This window comes from Phoca vitulina, unplaced genomic scaffold (genome assembly GCF_004348235.1).
Source record: "Phoca vitulina isolate PV1807 unplaced genomic scaffold, GSC_HSeal_1.0 scaffold1, whole genome shotgun sequence".
NCBI lineage: Eukaryota > Metazoa > Chordata > Mammalia > Carnivora > Phocidae > Phoca > Phoca vitulina.
The window spans coordinates 102,031,720-102,055,835 of NW_022589704.1; the positions used below are offsets into that span (position 1 = coordinate 102,031,720).

Sequence of the window (24,116 nt, forward strand, 5' to 3'; positions counted from 1 at the left end):
AGGCGATTTTCTGGTAGGACAGAGAAAACCGTGGCTGAGTAAGTCAAAGAGACTGCACACACTGCGACTCTTACCAAAGCATCGGCAACAGCAGCTTCAAGGTCTGTACTTGTGCTCAAAACTCGCATGGCATTCACAGAGCCAGGTATTCTTCCTGCCTGGCCAAGCCCAAACCGGTCTATTTAAGAAAAACAAAACCGAAAGATATGTCACTTTAATTCAAATTTTCTCAATTCTTTGCAAGGGCTCCTGCCTCTTCCCACCTACTGGACAGAGGCACTGGAAAGTCTCTAGCCAATCGGAACTACCCCTCACTTACAGTTCTAACTAGACTTGTTTACCGGCGGCAGAGGTGAGGTTGTTCCATATTTAATACTGTCGTGCCACAAAGCATCCTAACAACTGAAATGGCTCTTTAATGTTTTATTTTTGTAAAGTGTTGAGACATGGGAGAGAGAGAGGGGAACTTATTATAGAAGTGAGCTGGGCTGTGGGCGGAGTTTTTTAATCTATTTAGTGTTCCCTCTGGAGCAAAGTTGGCCCTGATGTTTGGTCAAACTGATTAGAAAGCTTCACGGTTTGACAACAGAGTTCTAATGCAATGTGTAATAAAAAGTTAAAATTTGAAACAAATGCATTCAATTGATCTCTGCAAATTTTCATTAGTGTCACGACTGTTTAACTGTCATTAACTGAGCTCAATTAATTTTTGGCATTTGTTCATGATGCCTGTGTCACCAAAGGTTATTTAAAAATCAGTTTATTAAAATTCTTCAATGATCATCACAAAATGCTAGCATCTTCACTGCAAAACATTAATCATTCAGATAACAGTAGTATACATTTTTCCTGAGTCTCTCAAAGGATTTTCAAATGATAGTCTAAACATGTAACACAATGGGTATGATCCAAAGAATTTAAAATAAATTTCAGCAGTTCAGTAATTTTAAGCCTGTTAAGGATCAAGGACAATGAAGACTAGCTTCTTAAAAGCCCCATTACATCAGGAGAGCAGCCTTCCTTAAGAAGAGCTGAAGTTAAAGCTGTAACAGTAAAAAGTTCATATAAATTATACTCCCTAAGTGTATCATACTATTTACTGGCAAGCATTTCTTATTTAAAATCCTAATGTATTTAATAAAACCTTTGAAGAAAAATGTTAAGATAAAAAATGCTTTCTTTTTGTGAACAAGAAAGACACTATTTGGATGAAAAAAAAAAAAACAAAACCCCTCTCTATTAGCCATAATGAAGCATTTAGAATAAAAGGAAAGCTAAATCTGTTTTACGTGAATTGATCTTTCTTATAAAGTGATATATTTAAAACTCTAGATATGTAACAAGAGTTCTTTAGAAAACAAGAACTCTAAAAGTGAGGTGTTACTTAGCTTTTTTAAAATGTCAATTTCAAAAATTACACCTTCCAGCGCCACCGAAAGGGGAAAATATTTAAACACTGCTAACCAAAACGTTATACAGTCATGAATTTTTATAAAGAAACAAAAATTGTATGTTATACTATCCCCTTTTTTAATGCACTTGTTGGTCACCCTGTATGTTGTCTTAGCCATTCTGTTTAAAAGATGATTAAATGTGCCATATAAACTAAGAGACCACAAAGCAATTATATCTAGATCTCTCCCCATATATACATATATATATAATCAGTTGACATATGAAACAAGTGTAAATTTGAGTTTTGCTGTGCATATGGTTTTATACATCTTTGCTCAAGTCTTTTTTCCATTAAAAAAGGGTAGATAGTAAGGGATTTATGAGTAACAAAATGAAAATAATTCAGTTGTAAGCCATTTAAAAATTACCCAGCATAAACTTAAATAAAACGGAATCTAAAAAAATTTTAAAAAAAAGTATATCTCATGCCAGCAATTCTTGCTCCAGGGATAATACTGATTTTTTTTTGACAGAAAATTTTTTGACAGAAAATTAAAACTGTAAGAACAATGCAATTATTCTGTGCTTCCCAGATGCGTACAGCTCTGCCATACACAGTGACTGCAGATCACTGGATATATATCATAGATCATTTGAATTTCAAATCTGAAGGGGAAATGTTTGTCTGGATCTGAGCAAAGTTACAAGCCTTTTGTTTTCACCAGAGCAAAGTCTGTTCTACACTCACTGCTCTGATGTTATGATGAAGCTCCATTTCCCAAGAGATGGATACGTGTGACTGTGCCCTCAGTCTGGCCCCTGATTTTCAGGGGACTGTACTCTTCAGAGTGTGCATAATAAAAAGCATAGCTCGCTTCGCTTAGAGGAAGAACAGAGAAAATAACTCCATGAATTGGTGACAGCTGTCCCCATCAACAGGCTGTGATTTAATACATAATGCCTTACTCAGGTAAGAAAACTGTAGTTATCATATAAAAATGATGTCAGTTAAATCCAGCAAACTGATGCATCTCGGTATGCTTACTTTTTGCCCCGATGGCTGACCGGGGCACTTCTGGTATCGTTAAAGCGGGCTGGGACGGAACATTTGGGGACCACAGGCTGCAAAGGCTACCTGCCGCCTGACCTGATTACCTGAATCGTGACCTTGTTTTTCCGTAAAAGTTTTAGGACAAATATTTATACATATGAAATCATGCATGCTAGGACTTGGAACATTTAGTAACTAAACAGTTCCTCCAAGTAATCAGAACTTGACACTAATAATTAACATCAGTAATCAACACTTTTTGGGAGCAAAGCCTTTGTGAAATGAAAGACTGTCGGGGGACCTCCATCCCCTCTTTCCCCACAGGGACTTTTCGGGATACCTATTTCCGGTGACTGTTCTCCTATTTCGGGAGGGAGTCAAAAGAGGGGTAGAGGCCCCTCCCCGTGTTTTTGTTTGTTTTGTTTTCACATAAACATGAACACTGGAGAAATGATGTTGTCAAACAGGCTATAAAGCATCTACGGCCTATTAACAGAACCATAAACATTCAACAACTTAAAAAAATCAAAGCACGTTGGGGAAAACAAATATGAAGGGCGGACATGCCAAGTGCTAGCCGACACTGATGAAAACAAATGCGAAAATGGGTGCGAAACTGGAACATATGAAGAAGCCAAGGCATGCAGTGAGCACTTGTTCACCTGACTGCCCAACAGTTTCAGCAGTGGAGAGGGCACTAGTGGACCTGGAATGACGTCGAGAGGCTGCAGGTAAAAGGAACGGCAACACCCACAGGATTAACACAGAAGTACCCCAGACAGGAAATGCCACAGTCCAAAGGGAACACACAGACTGCTCCCAACAAGGCCATGTTTTCTCGTGAAAGGAAATGATGCTGGAGATGAATGGAGAGCAAGTGCCAATCCCCAAACTCTACGGCAGCCTGCTGGCTCTCACAGGGCTAGCACACACACACAGGCACAACAAAGGCACTCTTTGCGGTGTTCCTAGGCACCAGCTGAGCTCAGACTCCAGGTTTATATTCACGCCACGAAGCCTCAATGAGCCGTTAATGGAGATATGCAACATGAAGGACATCAGGAGTCACAGAGCGCCGTCTATATACCGAGTGGAACAGCAGGAGAATGGATTATTTACTCAGCTCACGAGATGCCTCATCGGTACGTGATGCATATGCAACCATGCACCAAAAACAAAAGCATAGAACTTCGTCATGTTATCTGGAAATAGGATGAAATCACGAGAAAGGGGCTCAACAAATGAAATTCCGTGTTCCCCCAAATTTTTGCTCTACTGTTGCACGGATACCCTAATTATCAATGAACTTATTGTTGAACTGCTGGAGACTGAGTTGTAACAGGCTTAAGGAGCTTCCCTGGCGAGGCATTTGCAGTACTCTGGTTACGAGCAACCACTCTGTAATGCAGCTGAGGGCAAATCCTGGTGTGATCACAACCAGCTGGAGGACCTGAGGCCAAGCGCTACATCTGTGTCTCAGTTTCCTCGGCTGGAAATGGTGCTAAAAGTGGTACGTACCTCTTGGGAGTGGAGAGAGTTGCAAGAGCTCAGACACAGAGCACTTAAAGCAGTGCCGGGCACTGAGTAAATGGTGGGAGCAACAGGAGTAGTGCTGCTGGTGCTGGCGGTGGCCGTGACGGTTACCAGTCAACGCCAGTTTACAGGTCTATGTCAGATATTACTGTATTAGCAAGTATTCATAATATGCATATTAATTCAGCAATCTGAGGAACTCCGTGCTAAACTCCGTCCGCACAGAGAATTACTTTCAGAAAGAACCGTAAAATAGGCTTTGGTTCAAAATATGAACTTATTGAGCAGAGTGCCATGCAACATATGGCTTTTCCTTACCTCCGGAAAAAAACCCAAAAGACTGTGTGCTTATATTCATTACTCTGAAAAGAACATGGTGGTCGTACCAGGGAAAATTCACAAGGTTTAACAAAGTAATAGCAAGCAGTGCTACTTTTCACCCACGCTACTAGAGTGCAGTATCCTGTACACGTGAACACTTTCATTTCGTCAGAAAATACCAGAACCTCAAACTCTTCAATATAACTTTTTTTAAGATTGTTTTTAAGGTAATCTCTACACCCAAGGGGGCTCAAACTCACGACCCCAAGATCAAGAGTCACATGCTCTACCGACTGAGCCAGCCAGGCGCCCCTATAATTTTATTTTTTCAAGCTCACGTCACTTTATGAAAATGCACATATCTGGAGTATAAGTGGTATTAAATAGCAAAGGTTACCTGGTCGACAAAGACAAATTTTTACCAGCTTGCAAAAGGAAAATTTCTAACTCCTCAAGATGCACACAAATAAATTGGCAATCTCTAAAACAGATATAAAATAATTGCTTTCCTTACAGAAGGAAGTTGGCAAAACACATTTTAAGACTGAAGCATACCATTTACTGTACAACGTATCAGCACCATATCCTAGTTTAAACTGAAAATAGCTTTTAAGCAATACCTGATGGTTTCTTATAAAGTCGTTCCCTGGTTCTGTTTCAACAGACTATTCTACAGTAAATCTGTCATGTAATGAGTCCTTTGTCATGTTCTCAAGTGAACATCCATCAGTGGAATCCAAGGTGGACCCAGTTATGTCAAAGCCTGATTTACAGCAGAGCCCTTACTTTCACTTAGAAGTTGTCACTGTAACCAGCATATACATATGCATACCATGGAAATGGTCCAAAATAACTTTGTAATAAAAACGCGAACATAAAACCAATATATAATCACCAAAACATAATTATTTCCACACACCCCCCCCCCTTATTTCAAACTGAAGGTTGGCTATATAAATTGATCTGAAGGGCCACTAATACAAAATCTCACTAATTTATAGAAGGGGTGGGAAACAATTATTAAAGTGAATGAGAAGAAGGAGAAAACTTCACATTGTCTGAAAGGCACAGCAAGTTACCCTGGGAACCACCTTTAGGGACGCATCTATGAATTCCTGGGTCCTAACTCCAAACCTGGAAATCATAATTGAGAAACATTGCTAGACACTTTCTCTGTGCTTAAGCCTGGAGAGAAAGCATTTAATACATTTCAGAGGAACAAATGAAAGACACTAAATTATCAAAACTTTCAAATGAGGCAGGGAAGCAGCCAAGCTTTGAAGTCAGGCTGGATTCAAAACCTCACTCCACCATCTAGCTGTGTGACCTTGAGAAAGTGGCTTACTCTCCCTACGTCTCTGTTCCGTCATCCATAAAAAAAAGGATGACAGTAACACCTGTCCCAGAGGGCAAACAGGAGCCATGAGGGGCTGCACCTGCTCAGAATGGTGCTGGTATGCACAAGCACTGCTCTTGTTCTCATTGGATAAAAGTCTTATGGACAGATTTAACCCAAGGAGGCAAAGGGGGCATGGCATAAAAATTCAGCTGAGAAGATGTTAACTATGGCCCTGACCACAACAAAAGACGTGTGCTGATGCTAGTTTGTTAGGAAGGGGAAATATCTGTATCCACATCTTCTGCCCTGGTAGGAGCGATTGTGCATTTCAACATTCTGGGTTGTCACCAAGAAAGACACGTATGCAGATCCATTTCGCCAAAGAAAGTGAAAACCAGACTAGATCACTCAAGTACTCGGGGTTCAATTAGGAGCTCAAGAGTTCAGCACACCTTGCCCGGTCCGCTGACCACATGGTGGATTCCAGAAGCTGCTTCCATGGACAATAACAAAAATACCCGTACATATATGAAATAAAAACACGGACTTGCCTAAGAGACCAAATAACCAATAAATAGATTGAATCGTTCACTTATATAACAGGTTGTTTAGAAGGTCAGCAAGGATGCAGAGATATACAGCCTTAACTTAAGGAAAAATCACCAGTTCATTTGGAAAAAAAAAAAAATCATCATTGCCACCCAATTTGTTGAGAATTCTGTTCTGATGCTTCAGATTGCCGTGGAATAGCTGATGTGTACGAGGTAAGTCGCCCCACTTGGGATCTCATGGTCATCAGGTAGACTAAGTCAAGGGACTCATCTGGCATGGCTTTAACTGCATACAGGACAGCAGGTCATAAGGAAGTATATCCAGATTTTGATTATTGATACTGATGGGATAAAAGGATATTAGGAAGAAGTGTATGACACTAGGAGGAGAGAGAGGCAAATATTAAGACTATGTGTTTCTGATCCATCATCCACTTTCTGGAGTGACATTTTTATATTTGAAAGACCCAGTTACATAATTAGAGTCAAAATAACAGACTGCTGCAGACCATAATTCCATATAACAACTTCAGACCTAGGCCTAACATTCTAAAATGATTTCCACCTGCTATGCTTATCAAAAGGAAAACATGGACAGTTTTACAGCAAAATGGCAAAGAACTGAAACACAATTACTGGAGAATACAAAATATTTTTTTGTGAAAAGTGTGTGGTCTTTCTAGAGGTCTCTAGGGATTAATAATTTGCACGACGAGGTATATATCCATTTTAGACTATTCAAACTAAAAAGAAAAGGCAAACACGATATTCCATAAAGGAAATAGGTTTCTCTGTCGGTTTTTCTTGAATCCTAAAAACTGTGAAAATATAAACTCTGGCTATAAGAGAGACTGAGGTTGGTGGATGAGCAACCCAAATGGCACCTGGCTGGTGACCTGAGATATGGTACTAATACCACCTTATGGCGACCAAATACCGTAAATTTCTGCCCTGGGAGGGCATCGGGTCACAGCCTTTAAATAGCCTATGGAGCCCAGGAAGAATGAAAATACCTGATTAGTTAACAATAAACATTGTAAAGTCATGCATTGTGCTGTGCACCTCAGCGGCTTATCAAAAAGCTACTTTGGGCTTGCTTTAGGAGGAAGCATTGAAATGACTCACTTAACAAAAAAGCATGGCTAATACCTTCATCCATGCAGCTTTTTAATGTTATCACCCCTCAACTGAGCACATTTCATGTCGTAGACATTATCGCGATTTTATTTTTCTCCACCTTTGAACTGAATCACGTAGGGCCTGACCTAGGGTACAATTTAAAACCAATTGTTGAAATTCAATGACAAAAGATACACTTGGCATTCGCTCTACTTTTAAGAAGCAATTCACTGTCACTGAGCGTCCCCTTATGTTAGAAGTGACCACGCAGATGGGCTTGCCGGCCAGCAAGTGGTCACAAATGGCGACGGCACAGAGTGAAGTGGTGTTTTTTTCCTCCAATATATAAAAATTGGAAATGGCCAAACTTGAAGCATGCAGAGGGGGGAGGGGACAACAGAGGGTAACTAAGGAAGAGGAAAGAGAGAAGAAAGGATCACAAGGACAGCAGAGGAGGGAGAGCAGGTCATTCCACCTGGCAGTGTGTGGGACAAGCATTTGGAGCAGGGCAAGGAACTGCTCCGAGAGCCAGTGCCTACGTGTACTCACCGAGTGGAGGAAAGCCCCGAGCGGGACTCGTATCGCGGCTGCTCTCACAGCTGGTATTACGGCTGCACCCCTGACTCATGCTGGGTCGAGGGATACGGCTGCTCCGTGCTAGTGTGCAGCATGAGGGGTTTCAGAGAAGGTGAAGAAGTTTAATGAAGACAGAAAAACTCACAAAACGTCAGTTATATTCCGTTAACGTAATCATGACATTGTCCGCGCTGGGGGAGGGGGCGCGGGTGCATCGTGAATGACTATCCCTGCCGAGGCCTCACGGACTGGCATGCTGACAACAGGAGAGGGCCTGCATAAAAACTCGACTGTGCTCAAGGTTTCGGAAAGCTGTGGGTTTTTGTATGGAAGCGAAATAATACCTAAGTGTAAGAAATGAAAAGAAAGCTTTCCAAAGAGCAAACTGGCCCCAGGAAATCCAAGATCAAACTCTTTTAGAAAATGATCAGTTTTTATGGCTTTAGCAAACTGGCTCGACAAGATGATAAACGACTAAAGCCATTTTCATATACACTGTGTTGTTAGAAAGATCATTTATTTTGGATTAAAAAACAGAATAAAGGCTCGAAATCCATGAACTTACCTAATTAAAAGAAAGAGGGTTCACTTCTCTCAGCCTGGGCTTCTTTACAAAGAGAAGTTCTAAGGACTGACACAGCTGGAGAACCTGCCCACTTCAAGTAAGTATCTAAACGCTTCAAACATACTTAATTACCTGAACCAACATGTACAGAGAGTTGGGACTGCTTTCCCTTTATTTACTGGTCCCAACAATTCATTCCTGCTTTTTCTGTGGGAATCCAAATAGATCTGCCTGTGGTCCCTACTCAAGCACCTTCACTTTACAGCCTCACACGTGAGTCTGTCAATGGTATGTGGACTGACAAATCCCAATATTCATGTTAAAAGATCCCTCCGCTGACCTAAGAATGGCCAACTACTGTATGATTATCCGTGGGTAACTTTATTATCATGTTACAAAAACACTGAGAAGACAGTGTCACATGACTAGCTTAAGGTCTAACATAACTTGGCCATAAAGCTCAGATAAGACCATGATGCTTTTGTTTTCTAATTTAACTTGAGGAAACAAAGGCACAGTACTGGCAAAATACTCAGAAATGACTCTGCATACTGAACGTGTATAGCCATCTCCATAATAGCTGGTGGGACAATAAATATGTCTGTCTTGAGTAGATCTACTCATTCTGGACCAGATAGAAATGTCTTCCCTGAACATTTTGGAAAAAATAAACTAGATTCACTGATGTAAAATCATTTTACATTTACTATATTGTAATGAGCAGAGCCTACTACTTCAAAGCCAAGGTGGATTTACAGCATGACCAAACTATAACAAGAATGTCTTCCAAACTGGAATCGTGAAATTCCCTGACAAAGAATATGGAAGTGAGAAACCACACCAACTTCCTCCTGTGGTCTCTGCTCAGTGCTAGAGTTACATCAGACCCCACAGTTACATGAGAGATGTCCAAATGCTTAGGTCTGCACTGGCAAGCAAGAAAAAAAATCAAGCGCAGGAATGCAATCTGAGCAATCTGTCAAAATGGGGCTTCACTTCGGATTGTCGAGTAATTTCTAAATTCGCCTTCATTTTGCCACATGACATGAAGGCACTGGGTTTTTGCTCAAACTGGCAGTGACTATATAATCAGCAATTCTTGATAATAATTCTGAACAGCTCCTATGATGAGGGTGCACAGGGGCTAAATTAAAAAATCCTTAAAAAACTAGGGAGCATCCATTGACACCAATATATGAGAAGGTGCCTAGAACCTACAAAGTAATGCGGCTTATCCCTAGAGAATCAATACCACATCTAATTTGTGAAATGACCTCTCCGGTTCCATGCTGACTCACTTGTCCAGCCACGATGCCTCTCCTGTCTCAGCCTCCCCGTAGGAAGGTTGGGAGAGAGAGTCCCTCATTTAAATGAGAAGGGTACTGTGAGATAAGGTACACATGTGAGTACCTCTGAGTTCCTTGCTGAAAGGCAGACATGAAAATCTTATTTCACTACCCACTCTAAAACAAACAATTGGAAATAATAAAGACAATCCTGATAAGTGTTTCACACATGCACATGCTTAAGTTGAGCATTTTCTTATAGTTCTTGCCTGATCCCTTCTGTCACCCTGCTTCCACTCCCTTCCTTAAAAAATACACATGCTACAGCAATGGGAAATCTCTGCTCTCTCTCGCTGAGCCTGCTTTGTGAAGACAAGAGCATGAAAAGGGATAAGTGGACATGATCTGAAGCAACAATATGCATAATTCTTTTTTTTTTTTAAAGCTTTTATTTATTTATTTGAGAGAGAGTGAGAGGGAGAAGCAGACTCCCTGCTGAGCAGAGAGCCCGATGTGGGACTCGATCCCAGGACTCTAGGATCATGACTTGAGCTGAAGGCAGACGCTTAACCAACTGAGCCACCCAGGTGCCCAACAACATGCATAATTCTTAACAAGGTTTACCCTCCTTAGTATTTCAGCCAGAGAAAGTTTATTCACCCCTTTGTGCTGACTGGCTTCCTTAACATAGGCTAGTAGTAACATACACAAAAAGAATTCTGCTTATGAATTTGTAAACATCTGCCCACAGTTGCCCCACACCACATTAAAGGACATCTAGTGGTGACAGCAACCGTTCAAATGCTGGATAATTTAAAACACGAGAGGAGTAATGGCCACTTTTGATACCACTTCCAAAGACCACTCTATAAAGAGGATTTTAAGTAAGTATATCAATATATGATTTTTATAAAGACTAATGAATTAGATGGTCAAAGCTAAAAAAAAAACAATTATCAAATCAGCCTCTTTATGGAGTGCCAAAACTGACTGTTCTCTATGAGAATATATAATGTGAAGGCAAAACAGAAGAGGAAGAGATGATGAAGACATGCTTGCCTTTTGAACTTTGAAGGCAGTATTCTTCAGTGGTTCTGAAGTCCTATGCTTACAGGAAAGGCTGGGAAGCCTTGAAAACCCATCTGATTGGCTTCATTTCTTGAGAGACACTCTACTTTTATAGTGTTTGGGGGGTAAACCCGACTTCAGCCTTTTAAGGAAGGGATGGATCCTACCAGAACTCACATCAAAAGCAAAAGTACAAGAGGAATAAGGAGCACTACCATGAAACATCTCTACAGTCTGGACATTTTCATGTTGTGGTCTTGCACACAGTAGTCTAATTTAACAGGTGACACTGATTACTGTTAATTTTTGCTTCTTTCAAAATATTTTGACCAGAAAATCTGAAAACAGGATGTAAGCTGCCAAAAATAAAAATTTTTATAGCCTTTTCAAGAGATGAGTGGAAGAAGGAAACTAAAGGCAAATTTTCAAAATATAACTGCTATAGGTATTAGCTATTTATACTTTATTATTCATCAAAAACAGAATAAAACCCCAAAATGAAACAATTTACAATCTATTCTGTTTGGCTGAACAGTTTATGAAGGAATAAACTGCCAAGAAAAAAGAGAGTAGCAGGGTTTTATTTTGTTTCTTGGTTATACAACAGGAATTATATCCTGTTTTGCTTAAGAAACCTTAAATGCTAAAGAAGAAGAGCTTTGGTGTCATTTTTATTACAGATGAGGCACAGCTGAACCAAACATAATTTGTAGGTAATTTGCAGAATTAATTCTCAGTGCAAATTCCAAGCCTAGCTTAGCAATGATTAAAACTATTAATTGGTTTGGGACAAAAGAAAATACTCTTAAAAGACGCTTACCCCTTTTTCGAATACTTATATTTCAAGTTGCTATACAATGAACCAAATGTTTATAAACATTTTGGTATATACAGGCATATACGCAGTATCTACTAAATGATCACAACAATGGACAATCTACTGCTAAAGATGCTATGTATCTGACACCCTATAAAATGGAATCTCTCAGCAGTACTATAGAAAGAAGTGGAAAGATGTACTTGATTCATTTATCTATCTTTATATCTGTGTGTATTCTCACCATGTGCAGAAATTTAAATATCGTCTTTAATCAGAATTGTATGTATGACCTCAAAGCTTTACACATAACTGATCCCCTTAATGAGCATCAAGGAAATAACTTTGTCCAAAATACTGTTTCAAATAAGAACTCTCTGGAAGAGAACAGGTTCCTATTTAGTTTTTACTGATGGATGATGTTTGATAGTACCTCGTAAAGGCTTAATAAATGCTGTCTTTTCAACTATCCACAACACAAACTTCCTAGTTAAAACCATGGAATACCAGGTCCTAGAGTTATGTTAGTCAACCTAGAGCAGTTTCTTTCCCAATTTCAAGAAAAAGGTAAAAATGGCAACTTTAATAATATAAAAAGTCAAATCCCAAAAAAGAAAGAATTTTTAAAAGTATGAAACTAATCTGGATCACCAAGAGACTTCCTATACATTTAGCTTACTACCAAAAAGGGACAGCCAAAACCTCATGACTAAATACGAAATCAAATGCATTTTCCAAACAAAACTAGATCCAAACAGACATATGTTACAGCCTCAAATCTGAAGTTTAGACATTCTCGTCATGATACTTTCCCTGGTGTATCCACATAACTTGTTATCGCTGGATCCAAATAACTTGTCAGCTCAGGGACCACGCTACGTAATGCCAACAGCAAGTTGGGATCATGTAGAAATTTCTCACTTGCTTTGGAAATGTTAGTCAAACCAATGCCTATTCATTCTACCTCTTAAATATGTCCCCGCTCGCCGCCTTCTCGTAGCTCAGGTGGCCTTGGAGGGCTTTTAGAAGCGGCACCCTCTCAGTCCCACTGCCCTCCTCTCCCACCTCACCCTGACAAACTTCCTTTGCTGCAGCTCAATGAATTACCTGTGGTTCCCATAGCACATTATGCTTCCTCCCATCTGTTTCTGAACACACTCCTCTCTGCCCTAGAACACCTTTCTCCTCTTCTCCCCACCCTGCCTAAGCCTACCTTACACATCATCAAAAATGGACCTATTCTGGCAAGCCTCCCCTCTCCCAGTCCTTCCAGATTTCTCTCTTGGGCAGACTGGGGTAGGCAAGGGACCTAAGACACTCCTTTCCTATGGTCCCAGAGCATTATATCACAGTATCTGTCATACTATCTTACATTTCCACCCCTAAGACCACAAGCTCTTTGAAAATCAGAAGCTGTATCTGTTTTATCTTCTGATCCTAAGGTTTAACAAAGTGCCTGTGCATCACAGGAAACATTCAAGTAAAGCTGTTAACAAGATAAATAAATGAGAAAGAAAAGCCAACAGGACTTACGAATATAGTAGTACTCTGATTTTACATTAATAGATTTTTACCCTTAGAAAACAGTAAAAATATAAGGAAGAGGATGAACATAGATTTCTCATATTACAAAAGATGTCTTTTATATTAAATAGATTATATAGAAATTAGATTTGAATAGACTAAGCTGCTGAGAGTAATTGATATAATTCTACACACTATCACAAAGAAACTAAATACTACAACACAAAAATATTATATATTTGGTTTTCATTTGTTCCTAGTTTTCATGTTTGAACAATACTATGTCAAAAGTAACTATACACATTCTTTGACCATAAGTTCCACCAATTATGTTAGAGAGGATCAAAATCAAAATATACGTGGACCCTACAAATTGCTTTTGAAAATATATATAGACTAACAGCTACTTAGCGCTAATCCATGAAAGAAAGATGAAAAGCAACATTGCTCCTAATTGTGAAGAAGACAATCCTGCCCACTCCCCCCAATTCTAACATTTTGTTAAATGGCTCTAAAACACAAAAGCCCACAGTGACATTAATTCTTTTCCGTCAATCTGAACGGTGAGGCCCATGTATTTTTTGGTTGTGATTCAAACCTGAACATGCCATAATCTGTAAAAAGCACAAATCAGAATGTCTTTTAACACAGGCAAAATGACATCCTCAGTTCAAAAGTAGATCTCTATTTCCAACATTAGACAAAGTCATTACATTATAATAAAAATCATGACCAAGTTGGGAATGATGTTTTGAGGTCTTTGAGAATCCTTACCTAATCCTATTCGGTTTGGACTTGTTTCTCGGCTACATCCCTGACTCCTGGGAATCTTGCTTCGTTTTTCTGAAGAGGGGGTCACAGGTGGGCCTCTTGAGGAACCCCCAGCAAGGCCACCATAACCACTTCCCAACAATTTCCCTGGGGAACTTGACCGGCTGCCGGCTAAAAATGAAACAAAACAAAACTGAAGAATGGCTGTAAATCAGGGACTAAACTCTAACAATTTCAGAAGTCAGTAAACACATTATTTGGCTCAAATACTTTTATATAAAAATGGCTTTTTTTGTTGGTGGTAGTACTATTTTTTTTTACATGGAGCATAAAAGAACATCAAATATCATAAAAGAATGTTTATACAAAGAAGAATTATAGGTGGAGTCCTACCAAAATGACAGTAAAATTTCTGATTCAAAGAGCAGGCTGAGTACAAACAGCTCCCTGTTCCACAGCAAATTTTTACAAATAATCACGAAAGTGTTTGTTTATTGTTTCGTTTTTTTATTCTATAAGAGTTGATATGTGAAAAATTTTAAATATAACCACTAGAAGAAGAGAATTAGAAGTTTCTTAAACATTACTGGAAGAAAATAGATCCAAGGACATCCCATTAGTTTAACAAATGGAAGAAAAGGAAGCTGGAAGGTAACTAGAAACATGGTAAATAAAAAATCACAAAATAAAATGGTAGGAATAAACTCAAACATATCACTAATCATAATAAATGTGGCTGGATTAATTTCATCTATTAAAAGACAGAGATTCTTGGATTGGCTTTTAAAAAAATGAAACTCAACTGAATGTTGTTTATAAGAAATAAACAACATACCTAATACAAAACAATACAACAGAGTGAAACAGCATTAAAAAAAGGACAAAGGATATCTCATATTGATAAAAGAATCATAGTCAATGAAGACATAATAACCACGAACGTTTATGCTCCAAGTAACACAGCCTTGAAATATAAAACATAAAACTGATAAAAATATAGGGAGAAATTCAGAAGGTCATAATTATTAATGCACCTCTAAGAAAAAAAAAAACTAAAGAAACTAATAACTAATATACCTCTGAAATTGACAGCAGTCAAAATTATACAGATATGCATAAACACACGTCCCACATACACACACATGTACAACAAACAGAAGACATTCTTTTCACTTTTCCACACATATTACAAAAACCGACTATGTACTAAGTTTCAAAGGAAATCTCAGAAATCTACAAAAATAGAAATTACATAGACCACATGCCCTGAGATGTACACAAGAGAATTAGAAATTAAAAACAAATCATACATAGTTAGTAATTTCTATAAATGAGTAAGTGGCTGGATAGCTTTATAACCATTTTTCATGAGGTAACATTCTTTCTTAAAGAAAACTGCAAAATTTTTTTATAAAGATTTTTTTTTTTTTTTTTTATTTGACAGTGAGAGATACAGTGAGAGAGGGAACACAAGAAGGGGGGAGGGAGAGGGAGAAGCAGGCTTCCCGCGGAGCAAGGAACCCAATGTGGGGCTCGATCCCAGGACCCTGGGATCACAACCTGAGCCGAAGGCAGTTGCTTAACGACTGAGCCACCCAGGCGCCCCGAAAACAGCAAAATTTTAAAGATCACATCAATACACCGAAATACACTCTCCTTATTAAGTAGAGAACGCAATAAAATTCTCAAACATAAAGTGCATGTTATTATGTACCAGAAGAGAATGAACCAGAGATAAAAACCCTTAAAATAACACTTAACCTGGAAACACATGCCTACACCTCCATCATTCAAATTAATCATTAAGGTGATCACTCACAAAAATTAGGACTTTATAATGACAGCTACAGTTTAAAGTGAAATTCATTATAAAAATCACTGGTATGCATCACCATGAAGAATCTGTCTCAGGATTTATTAATCTTATGCCCATAAAACTTTGAGTACCCAAATGAACTATTAAGCTGTGTAAAAGGAGAAAAGAAATCCATTCCAAACTCTAGAATTTGAACATACAGAAAAAATGCAGAAAAGATTAACTAAGCTCATAATAAACAGAGAAATTAATATTGTGCAAGGAACATGGGACATGGGGTGAAGAACGCAAAAAAAAAAAAAAAAGGCAAGAAGAGAAACGGCTTACCACCAGCAGGATTAGCAGATCTGGATCCTTGATTATGAAAGCAGACCAAAGGACAGGCAAAAAGTGGATTAAAAGACAATAGCACAATACAGAAGGTCAGCATGCAACACAACACAAATGTCTTTGTTCACAAACACATTAGCAAAATAGTTTTTTCTTCTAGGTCTTTTTCCTCTTAGTCTACTTTTGTACTTATGTTTATTTTATTCACATCATACTCTATCGGCATTTATTTCAGGTCTGTTCATGAAACACTTAGGAACCTACAGTGTGCCAGGTCTGGTGCCAGGCGGAGGAGATGCAGAAAAGACAAGCGTCTTGGCCTCCGGGGGGGCACATCTCTCTAGTTCTGAGCAAGCGGAGAGAAGTGACTGCATCCTACTCATTTATGTATCCCTACCACCTTAACTGGTGCTTACCACATAGCAAGTGCTCAATAAACATCATGAATTCAAAGAAACTGCTACTAATTAGTTTCACCTGAACATCCTATGCCAAATCCTCAAATATTTAAATATCAATCTTCACATATTTAAATCCTCAAATATTTAAAATATGCTGTTAAGGGCCCTAAATCTAATTAATCTAATGTTAATGAAATCTACTTACTATTATACCAGGACTATGAATGCTAGTATATCTACATTTATAAAACATGTAAATATGTTCATATTTACTTCCTATTAAAATAATTTTTTTAAATAATTTATATGCCTAAGTTCAAGGTCCAGTCTTGATTACTGGCTGGTGTTGTCTCCCTTCCTGTGAGTGGAATTTAGTGAATCAAGTAAAACTGAAGACTTTTAAAGTGGAGCCCCAAGCTAGGGTGCAGTATTTCTACAAGACTGAAGAATTAAAGCCCTATCCTTGCCCTCACCCCCACTACAGAAGCAAAGTAGTCTCCACCATCTCCTAAGCAGTGAGCAGGCTAGGGGCAGGAACCCCTGCAGAGGCCAATGCCAATAAACAGCAGACATGAAGAAACGTACAGTACCGTTCAACCCTCCCTCTCCAAGAAAGGAAATAACACTGCACAGCTAAAGAACTAGACATTTTTTTATTAAACTTCATTTTAACATACTAACCCATATTTTGAGTCTTGAACATCTTTGTCAAGAAAAATTTCTCTGCAAGACCTGACTCATATTTATGAGGTCATGTGACCAGAGTACTATATCCATCTGTGACTCCAGGCATCACTAGGGTTCAAAATAACCACCCGAGCCAGGATAGTGTTCCCAAGGTAGAAGCTACTGGGCTACATACAGATGCACAACCTATGTTGTGTTGTATATACCTGTGTGATACACCAGAAGCATGCGTTTCTGCATCAGACGAGCCTGGCAGCAATGTATCACCGATGTTACACTTTCTTTTCAGAAAGGTATTACACTTGTTTAACATGAGGCCTAGAGTTACCAGAGGGACATGGGAGAGTATCTGAATTCCCAAGGAGCTGAGAAAGGCATTCTAAATACTAAGGAGAACCTAAGGTTTGGCCACACTCTACATGAGCCAGACAGCTCCTGGGGCCACAGAGGCAGACACATACAGGCTGGGGAGTGCTGCACGGAGGGACCGTGTGCAGCTCCCAGGGAAGGGGAGCCTTCCTCCAACACGCTCACCCTGCCCGGGAGAACTCGGACACCCAGCTCTATGCACACAGAGGCAGCGGGGGACTCAAAGGCAAGTGTGGCTGGGAAATGAGACACCGGGGTGGTTCCTTAGAGCGATCTACATACACTCCTTCCATCTATGGCTGCTTTCATGGCCGATGCTAACAAGCCAAGTGACTCAACATGTACAGACAAGCAGTAATGGAAGCGAGAGCAGCTGGGCAAAGCGGGAGCCCACATTGGCAGGAAGAGAAGAGCAGGCTGCGAATGTTAGAACACAGGGTTAATGGGGAGAGCTTTTAATGGATTTGCTTATTACCACTGAAAGAGAACTCCACGTTAAAATAATCCCCAGGTACTGCTCTTAAATTGCATCAGAGGGAGTCCTTATCAACAGTAAAATGGGTCACAGCCCAGGTATGTCTCAATTTGAGATGCTTGAGGAAAGGGAGAGAAACCACGTTTTAATGTTTAATGCTTAATAATATAAAATTTAAATCACCTGGCAAGGAGACAAAAGTATCCTGGAATACTCCATGTTGTAAGCTTACCCAACAAACATCAAGACTACTCACGGCAGCTTAGAGCCACACAAATGTGTTTTTCCCCTGAAGTAATGAAAATACTATCAATCTTTCAACTGTATAATGGGCTGTTGAACAAAACTGAGAAAACAGTATAAAATATACTTCTTACGCTGGGACTGTGAAACCACTTTGGCGCGGCTGCGGCCTCGACTGTCAGGTGTGGTGGCGACATTGGTGGCGCTCCCGGAGCTCTGCCGTCTCGTGCGGATCCGACCTGGAAGATGCAGCAAAAACGGTGTTTCCATCGTGTTTTCAGCCAGTGTGACCTACTCAAGAACACCACGCACACCACGAACAAGCGGCACTGACGGGCCACCTGCAGGGGCGCGTGTCTTCCTCCAGTGCGGTCCTGACCCAGTTCCCTGTGTGTACACGCATGCGCATCCCATCTGCACACTCAAGTTCTGCAGATACGTTAGCAACTCCTGAGAGTGAGTCATGAACCTGGAAGGTGCTTCTGTATATTATATTTTCCAATGAGGAGGTGATAGCCACTTGAGGATTTTTTTTCCACAATTTTTTTCACATTAAACTCTCTTACCTACAAATCTGTCAAATTTTCAAAGGCAGAAAATATTAGCTGTCATCTTATGAAAAATACTACAGGAAAAAGAGTAAATGCAAAACAAAGCAAAACAAAACACAACAAAAAACCAAAACCCTTAACTCAGCAATCAACAAAAGCTATAGCACCCTGGAGAATAAATGTGTTTTGATATGTAGCATTAAACTTCGATTTTAAAGCATGTATGCCAACAAGTTTCTAGCTGCAAAAGATGAAGACAGAATCAGCAGTATAGGAGTAGCGAGAGAAACAACGACCTAAAAATAATGGATGTCATAGGCACTTATGAAAAGAATTTGTCACTGTAAGTAAAGCAATCTGTTAACTCCCATTATTAAACCATGAAACCACAAAAACAAAAGTGAACTCAGAAATGCAAAATCATCGATGATCAGACTAGTATGGTTAGAGACTAAACATTTTAAAATTCAGGGCTTCTTTGGTTTCAGGTGGGCACAAAGTGCCTCTCCTGCCATAATTCAATCAGAACAGCAATCCGATATGGAAAACACAAACCAACAGAACTCGCATTGGCATCTTACACTGCTCAAGACCACTTTTACCTCATCATTTAAGAAAGATTACAGAAAAGGAATACAGGAAAACAAATCCTAAGGCTTGAAAAAGGTTCAGGAAGGGGAGGTATGGAGCAATAAAAGCACTGCTTTAAGAAAAAAAATTAAAACTAGAAAGAATCAATAATTTTTAATAGCAGTTTAAGCAAAGATTCACAAATTCTAGAATCTGTAGTAAGAGCTATATATATATATATATATATATATATATACACACATCGTATTATACTAAGAGCTGTATACGTGTGAACTTGGAATCCTCATAAGAACATATAATTATTCCCATATTACAGATGAGGAAAGAGAGAAACAGGAGGATTCATGAATTTGTCCAAGGCCACACCACTGGTTTAGTTACCTGTGCCTGCCTGGCTGGCTGGCTGGCTGGCCTATGAGTGAGGACATTTTACTTTCCTAAGGAAGTCACCAAGCTAAATCAAGGCAGTCACCAAGGCAAAGTGAACATGAAAAACCAACTGAATCTCACTTCCTATTTTAAATTTACTGTAAAACATTTAGGTCACAAAAAAGATATTTTAAATGAACATCCATACCCATTCAGCTTAAAAAATAAAAATCTTTGCTAGCGTCCCTGTACCCCCTATTTTCTCCCAACATTTGGTAACCTGATCCTAAACCCAGCATTCATCATCCCCTTGCATTTCTTTGAACTTTTAATATAGTTGTATAACCACAAAACAGATGGCATTATTTAATATATTTCAAATGCTTTTAATTATATCACAGGGTATATATTTTTCCAAAACTTAGACTGTTTTGCTCAACATTTTATTTGTGAGGTCACTTATGGAAATGATTTTTCTGTAGGAGGTAAAGGAGAGATCCATTTTATTTTTTCCGTATGACTAACCGACGTCCAAATAAATTTTCCTAACCCCTTTCTTACTGATCCACAAAGCTGTCTTTTGTCATTTTACCAAGTACTTAAATACATACGTAGGCTTGTTTCTCAATTGTCTAGTGTGTCCACGTGTCCACACCAGTGCAACATCAAAATGTTGTGATGAGCTTAAAAAAAAATCTTGCTAATTGGAAATCAGCCCACTTTTTCCTAAGGCCTTTGTTGTCTTCCACATGGATCTAAAGATACAGTTTAAAAGGACCTGTTGAAATCTTAACTGGCATTATGTGGAATGCAGGGTTGATTTGAGGGATGGGGGTGGGTGGTAAGACAGCTTTCTGATATTGATCTTTCCATGTTTTTTCCTTTATTTCACTTTCTTCAATGTCCTGCAACAAAGCTTTATAATTTTTTCTAAAAGTCTTACTCAATTTTTACAGACTTATTCAAAGGTGCCTTATTTTTATGACACACTATATTTTATTAAACTATATTTTCTAACTTCTTGACAAATGTGAATGTAATTAATCTTTATATTTTGATCTTAATTCTGGGAACCTTGCTAAACTTTTGTTAATTCTGCTAACTTGTATGTAGATTATCTGGAGTTAGGTAAATAGAATACCATCTACAAACAAGACTTCAGTTTTTTCCCTTCAAAGTCTACCCTTTCATTTCTCTGCCTTTACCCCGCTGTCTCAGACACGTAGTATGCACCTACATGGGCAGGCTTTGTTACTTTGAGCCACGTTAAGAAAAAAAATTCTGGAATTTCACAAAAAGTAGGATATTTCAACAGACTAAGAAAACTCCTTTTCCTAACTGCTAAGAATTTGCCAAAATGTTTGTTGAATTTTTTGATGCTTTCTCGGCATCTTCTGAGATAAGAGGATTCTTCCTTTAAATGTGCTGAGCTTCATCAGGAAGTTTCTAAGCTATTAAACCTGAGATAAACTCCCATGCTCATAATGTACACACTCACATATAACACCTCAACTGTACCTTCTCTGGTTTAGTGCTAAGGCTACCCCAGCTGCATTAATGAGTGAAGTAGTCCCACTTTCTCTTCTTGGAGTTTATGGAAGACTGGGATTAGCCAATTCCTCATACAATTTGTATTTCTTAATCCTGTTTAGTGAATGTTTAATTCCTATTTCATTAACTTGTACTCTTTATTATTTCTTTCCTACTGTCCTTTGGGTTTATTCTGTTCTTTTTCTAACAAATTGGAAACAACCTCCTAATTGTTTCTCTTCTAATATAAACTTAAAGCTATGAATTTCCCTCTAAGCACTGCTTTTGCTTCATTTCATAAGGACTGATATGTAGTTCAACATAATGTGTTACTTTAAAAAAAATTTTTTTTCTAGATCCCATTTGTTCATGTTTTGCTTTGGAAAAGTTAAGTTGGATCTGTACTTCACACTTTACACCAAGAAAAACAGCAAATGAACCTAAGATTAAAATGTAAAACATGAAACCACAGAAGTTCTAAAAGAAAACATAGGAGAAATCCTTTGTAACTTGTAATGGGAAAGTCCCTTCTAGTTATGACTTAAAATTAAAAGCCATTAGGAGTTCGGTAAGTCTGACTACTTAATTTTTTTGTAAAATCTCAGTATGACAAGAAGAAAACTATGAGCAAGTTAAAGAAAATGAAAAATTGGGAAAAAAATGTTTACAATTCATATCACAAAGGGCTAATTTCCTTAACATACAAAAGGTTTCTAGGAATCAACAAGAAGTCCACCAACAAGCAGTGTGCTGGCAAATGTTTAACAATTGGCAGGGGGTTGGGGAAGGTTCCTGCAGATTTGTGTTTTCCAATTTCCCTGGTGTTATTCCCACCATGGCCAATTTCCAGCTACTGACATGAAATCAACCAGATTACAAAATGTCTGAAAATGTAACGACTGGCTGTCATGAAATAGTCAAGACAGCTCCAACACACCACTGCCACAACCCAATAAAGAATGGACAAAAGCTAGGAAAAGACAGTTAACAGACAATAGAAATGGCTCTTGAGTGTATGAAATATTGTTCAGCCTCACTCAATAAGAAAAAAAATTAAAATGACATTAAGAATGCCATTTATCTAACACCTACAAGAGTGGCAAGAATCTAAGACTGTGCTAATAGTCTAGCGTATAGGAAAAGAGGCACTCTCATTGGCATGTTTTAATCTGTGGGAATCCTGAGGAACGAGATTTGAGTGCCTTCCTCTATAGAAGCTCACTGCTCCTGTCCAGCACCCTTCAATTCATCAGGCTGGGGTTTCCCAGGCACCACAGATAATGAGAACTGAAACCACAACTTATGTGAGAAGTGAGCTCAGTTACAAATGAGGAGAGATTGGTTTTTTCCTCTGGCTAGGACAAAGTCAAGAGATACCATGTCAACCTGAAGATAAAGAGGTTTTGTTCCTAGTACACCTTTTCATGGATCTATAGCACCTCGACAATGCTGGCTCAATGCCAACCTTACCTCTCCCCTGAGGGGAGCACAACGGCTTGTTTCTTGTCTGCCACAGGGACTCACATGTGTCACTAAGACCTCAGGGCACCCTTAAAATCAATTTTGGGGAGTTAAAAGGGCCTTTTTGTGTTATACTCAGATACAGATTTCTTCTGTAAGGAGAGAGTCTGTTTGTTTTCCCTATATTAATTTGGTGATATTATTCTAAGTGCCTACATACGCCTTAAAGAGATGATACAAAATACTCCATGGTCTTTAAGAAAAACAAAATCTACTCAATAAATGCAACAAAGAGTAAAAAATATATTTAAGTTCTACATTATGACCTGTTATTAACATTCATATTCATACTGTGTTATGACACAGACAGAAAGTAGACATGAAAGAAAAAAACGTACATAAAAGAAATAGAAATAAGAGGTATTAGAGAACTATCCAACAGAAAAAAAAAAAAATTCTGGAGATGGACAAGAAACAAACCCACCCATCCAAAGAAAAGCAGACCCAGAAGAAAACAAAGACCTGGAAGAGAGCAGCCTTTGACTTTCATGGAATGAAGACAGAACATCCATACCGAACAGCTTTTTAAAAGAGCTGCTGAAGAATTTTTCAATCACACCGCCATTCTTCTAGAAGAGCCCTCAAAATGGGAAATAAAACCTGTGCACCCAATTTAACTTGCAGGCCTGGTTTTCCTACATTCAGTCCAAGGCAAATTAAAAAAAATCACTTATCAGACAGCCTCATGTCACTAAGGTTTCTGTCCTCCTTATGTTTCAAAATTTCAGGCAATTCTCAATTTAGAGATTATAAAGATTAAAAGGTCTTGTAGGCAAATCTCCACTCATCACACTGGAGCCTTTTGGCATACATATCTGCTTTACAAACTCATGGCTTCGGGGCACAATTAAACCAACCTCTACTCATTATGTGGCAATTTTGATAAAATCAAAATTTGGGAAGTTGACCCCTTATAAATTCTGTTACCTACAAGTACCATTCCCCCAAAGGAACAACTTTCCTCGTGTTTTTTAAAGATAAAACTAAAAGAAAGTTAGCACTCTTTTACTCCGACATACACATATCTTTTTCACTGTGTAAAAAAGCCAATCATTTAAAATTCAGAGTTCTTAGATAAATATATAGCAATACCAAATGTTTTATGTCCCAATAAAACTGAACTAAAATCTAAGTTCCTTTTCCTAAAGAGCAGAGAAGGCTACATGGTAATTTTTATTCTGTAATCTTAAAAACCACCAATAGGTAAGCACAGCCTTTGATTTAATAACGTATGATCATCTATTCTCTGAAATGATCAGTAAGTTGTCAGCTCCTGTGGGTCATTCAAGCCAGTAACCCTTCATTTAAAATTATGTG

At 38.7% G+C, this 24,116-nt stretch overlaps 1 protein-coding gene across 23 annotated transcripts in view; it reads right to left on the bottom strand.

Moving 5' to 3' along the window:
• Positions 1–24,116, bottom strand: part of CLASP1 (cytoplasmic linker associated protein 1) — a 262,250-nt gene that overhangs the window by 69,168 nt on the left and 168,966 nt on the right. For 11 of the 23 annotated variants that reach the window (XM_032412268.1, XM_032412363.1, XM_032412256.1 and 8 more), the window contains 5 exons: positions 18,372–18,476; positions 16,060–16,086; positions 13,920–14,087; positions 7,859–7,966; positions 75–178 (listed from right to left, as the gene is read on the bottom strand). In XM_032412268.1, coding sequence (XP_032268159.1) covers positions 75–178; positions 7,859–7,966; positions 13,920–14,087; positions 16,060–16,086; positions 18,372–18,476 — 512 coding nt within the window. The remainder of the gene's footprint in view (positions 1–74; positions 179–7,858; positions 7,967–13,919; positions 14,088–16,059; positions 16,087–18,371; positions 18,477–24,116) is intronic. The other 12 variants (XM_032412381.1, XM_032412296.1, XM_032412250.1 and 9 more) reach the window with 3 other exon arrangements.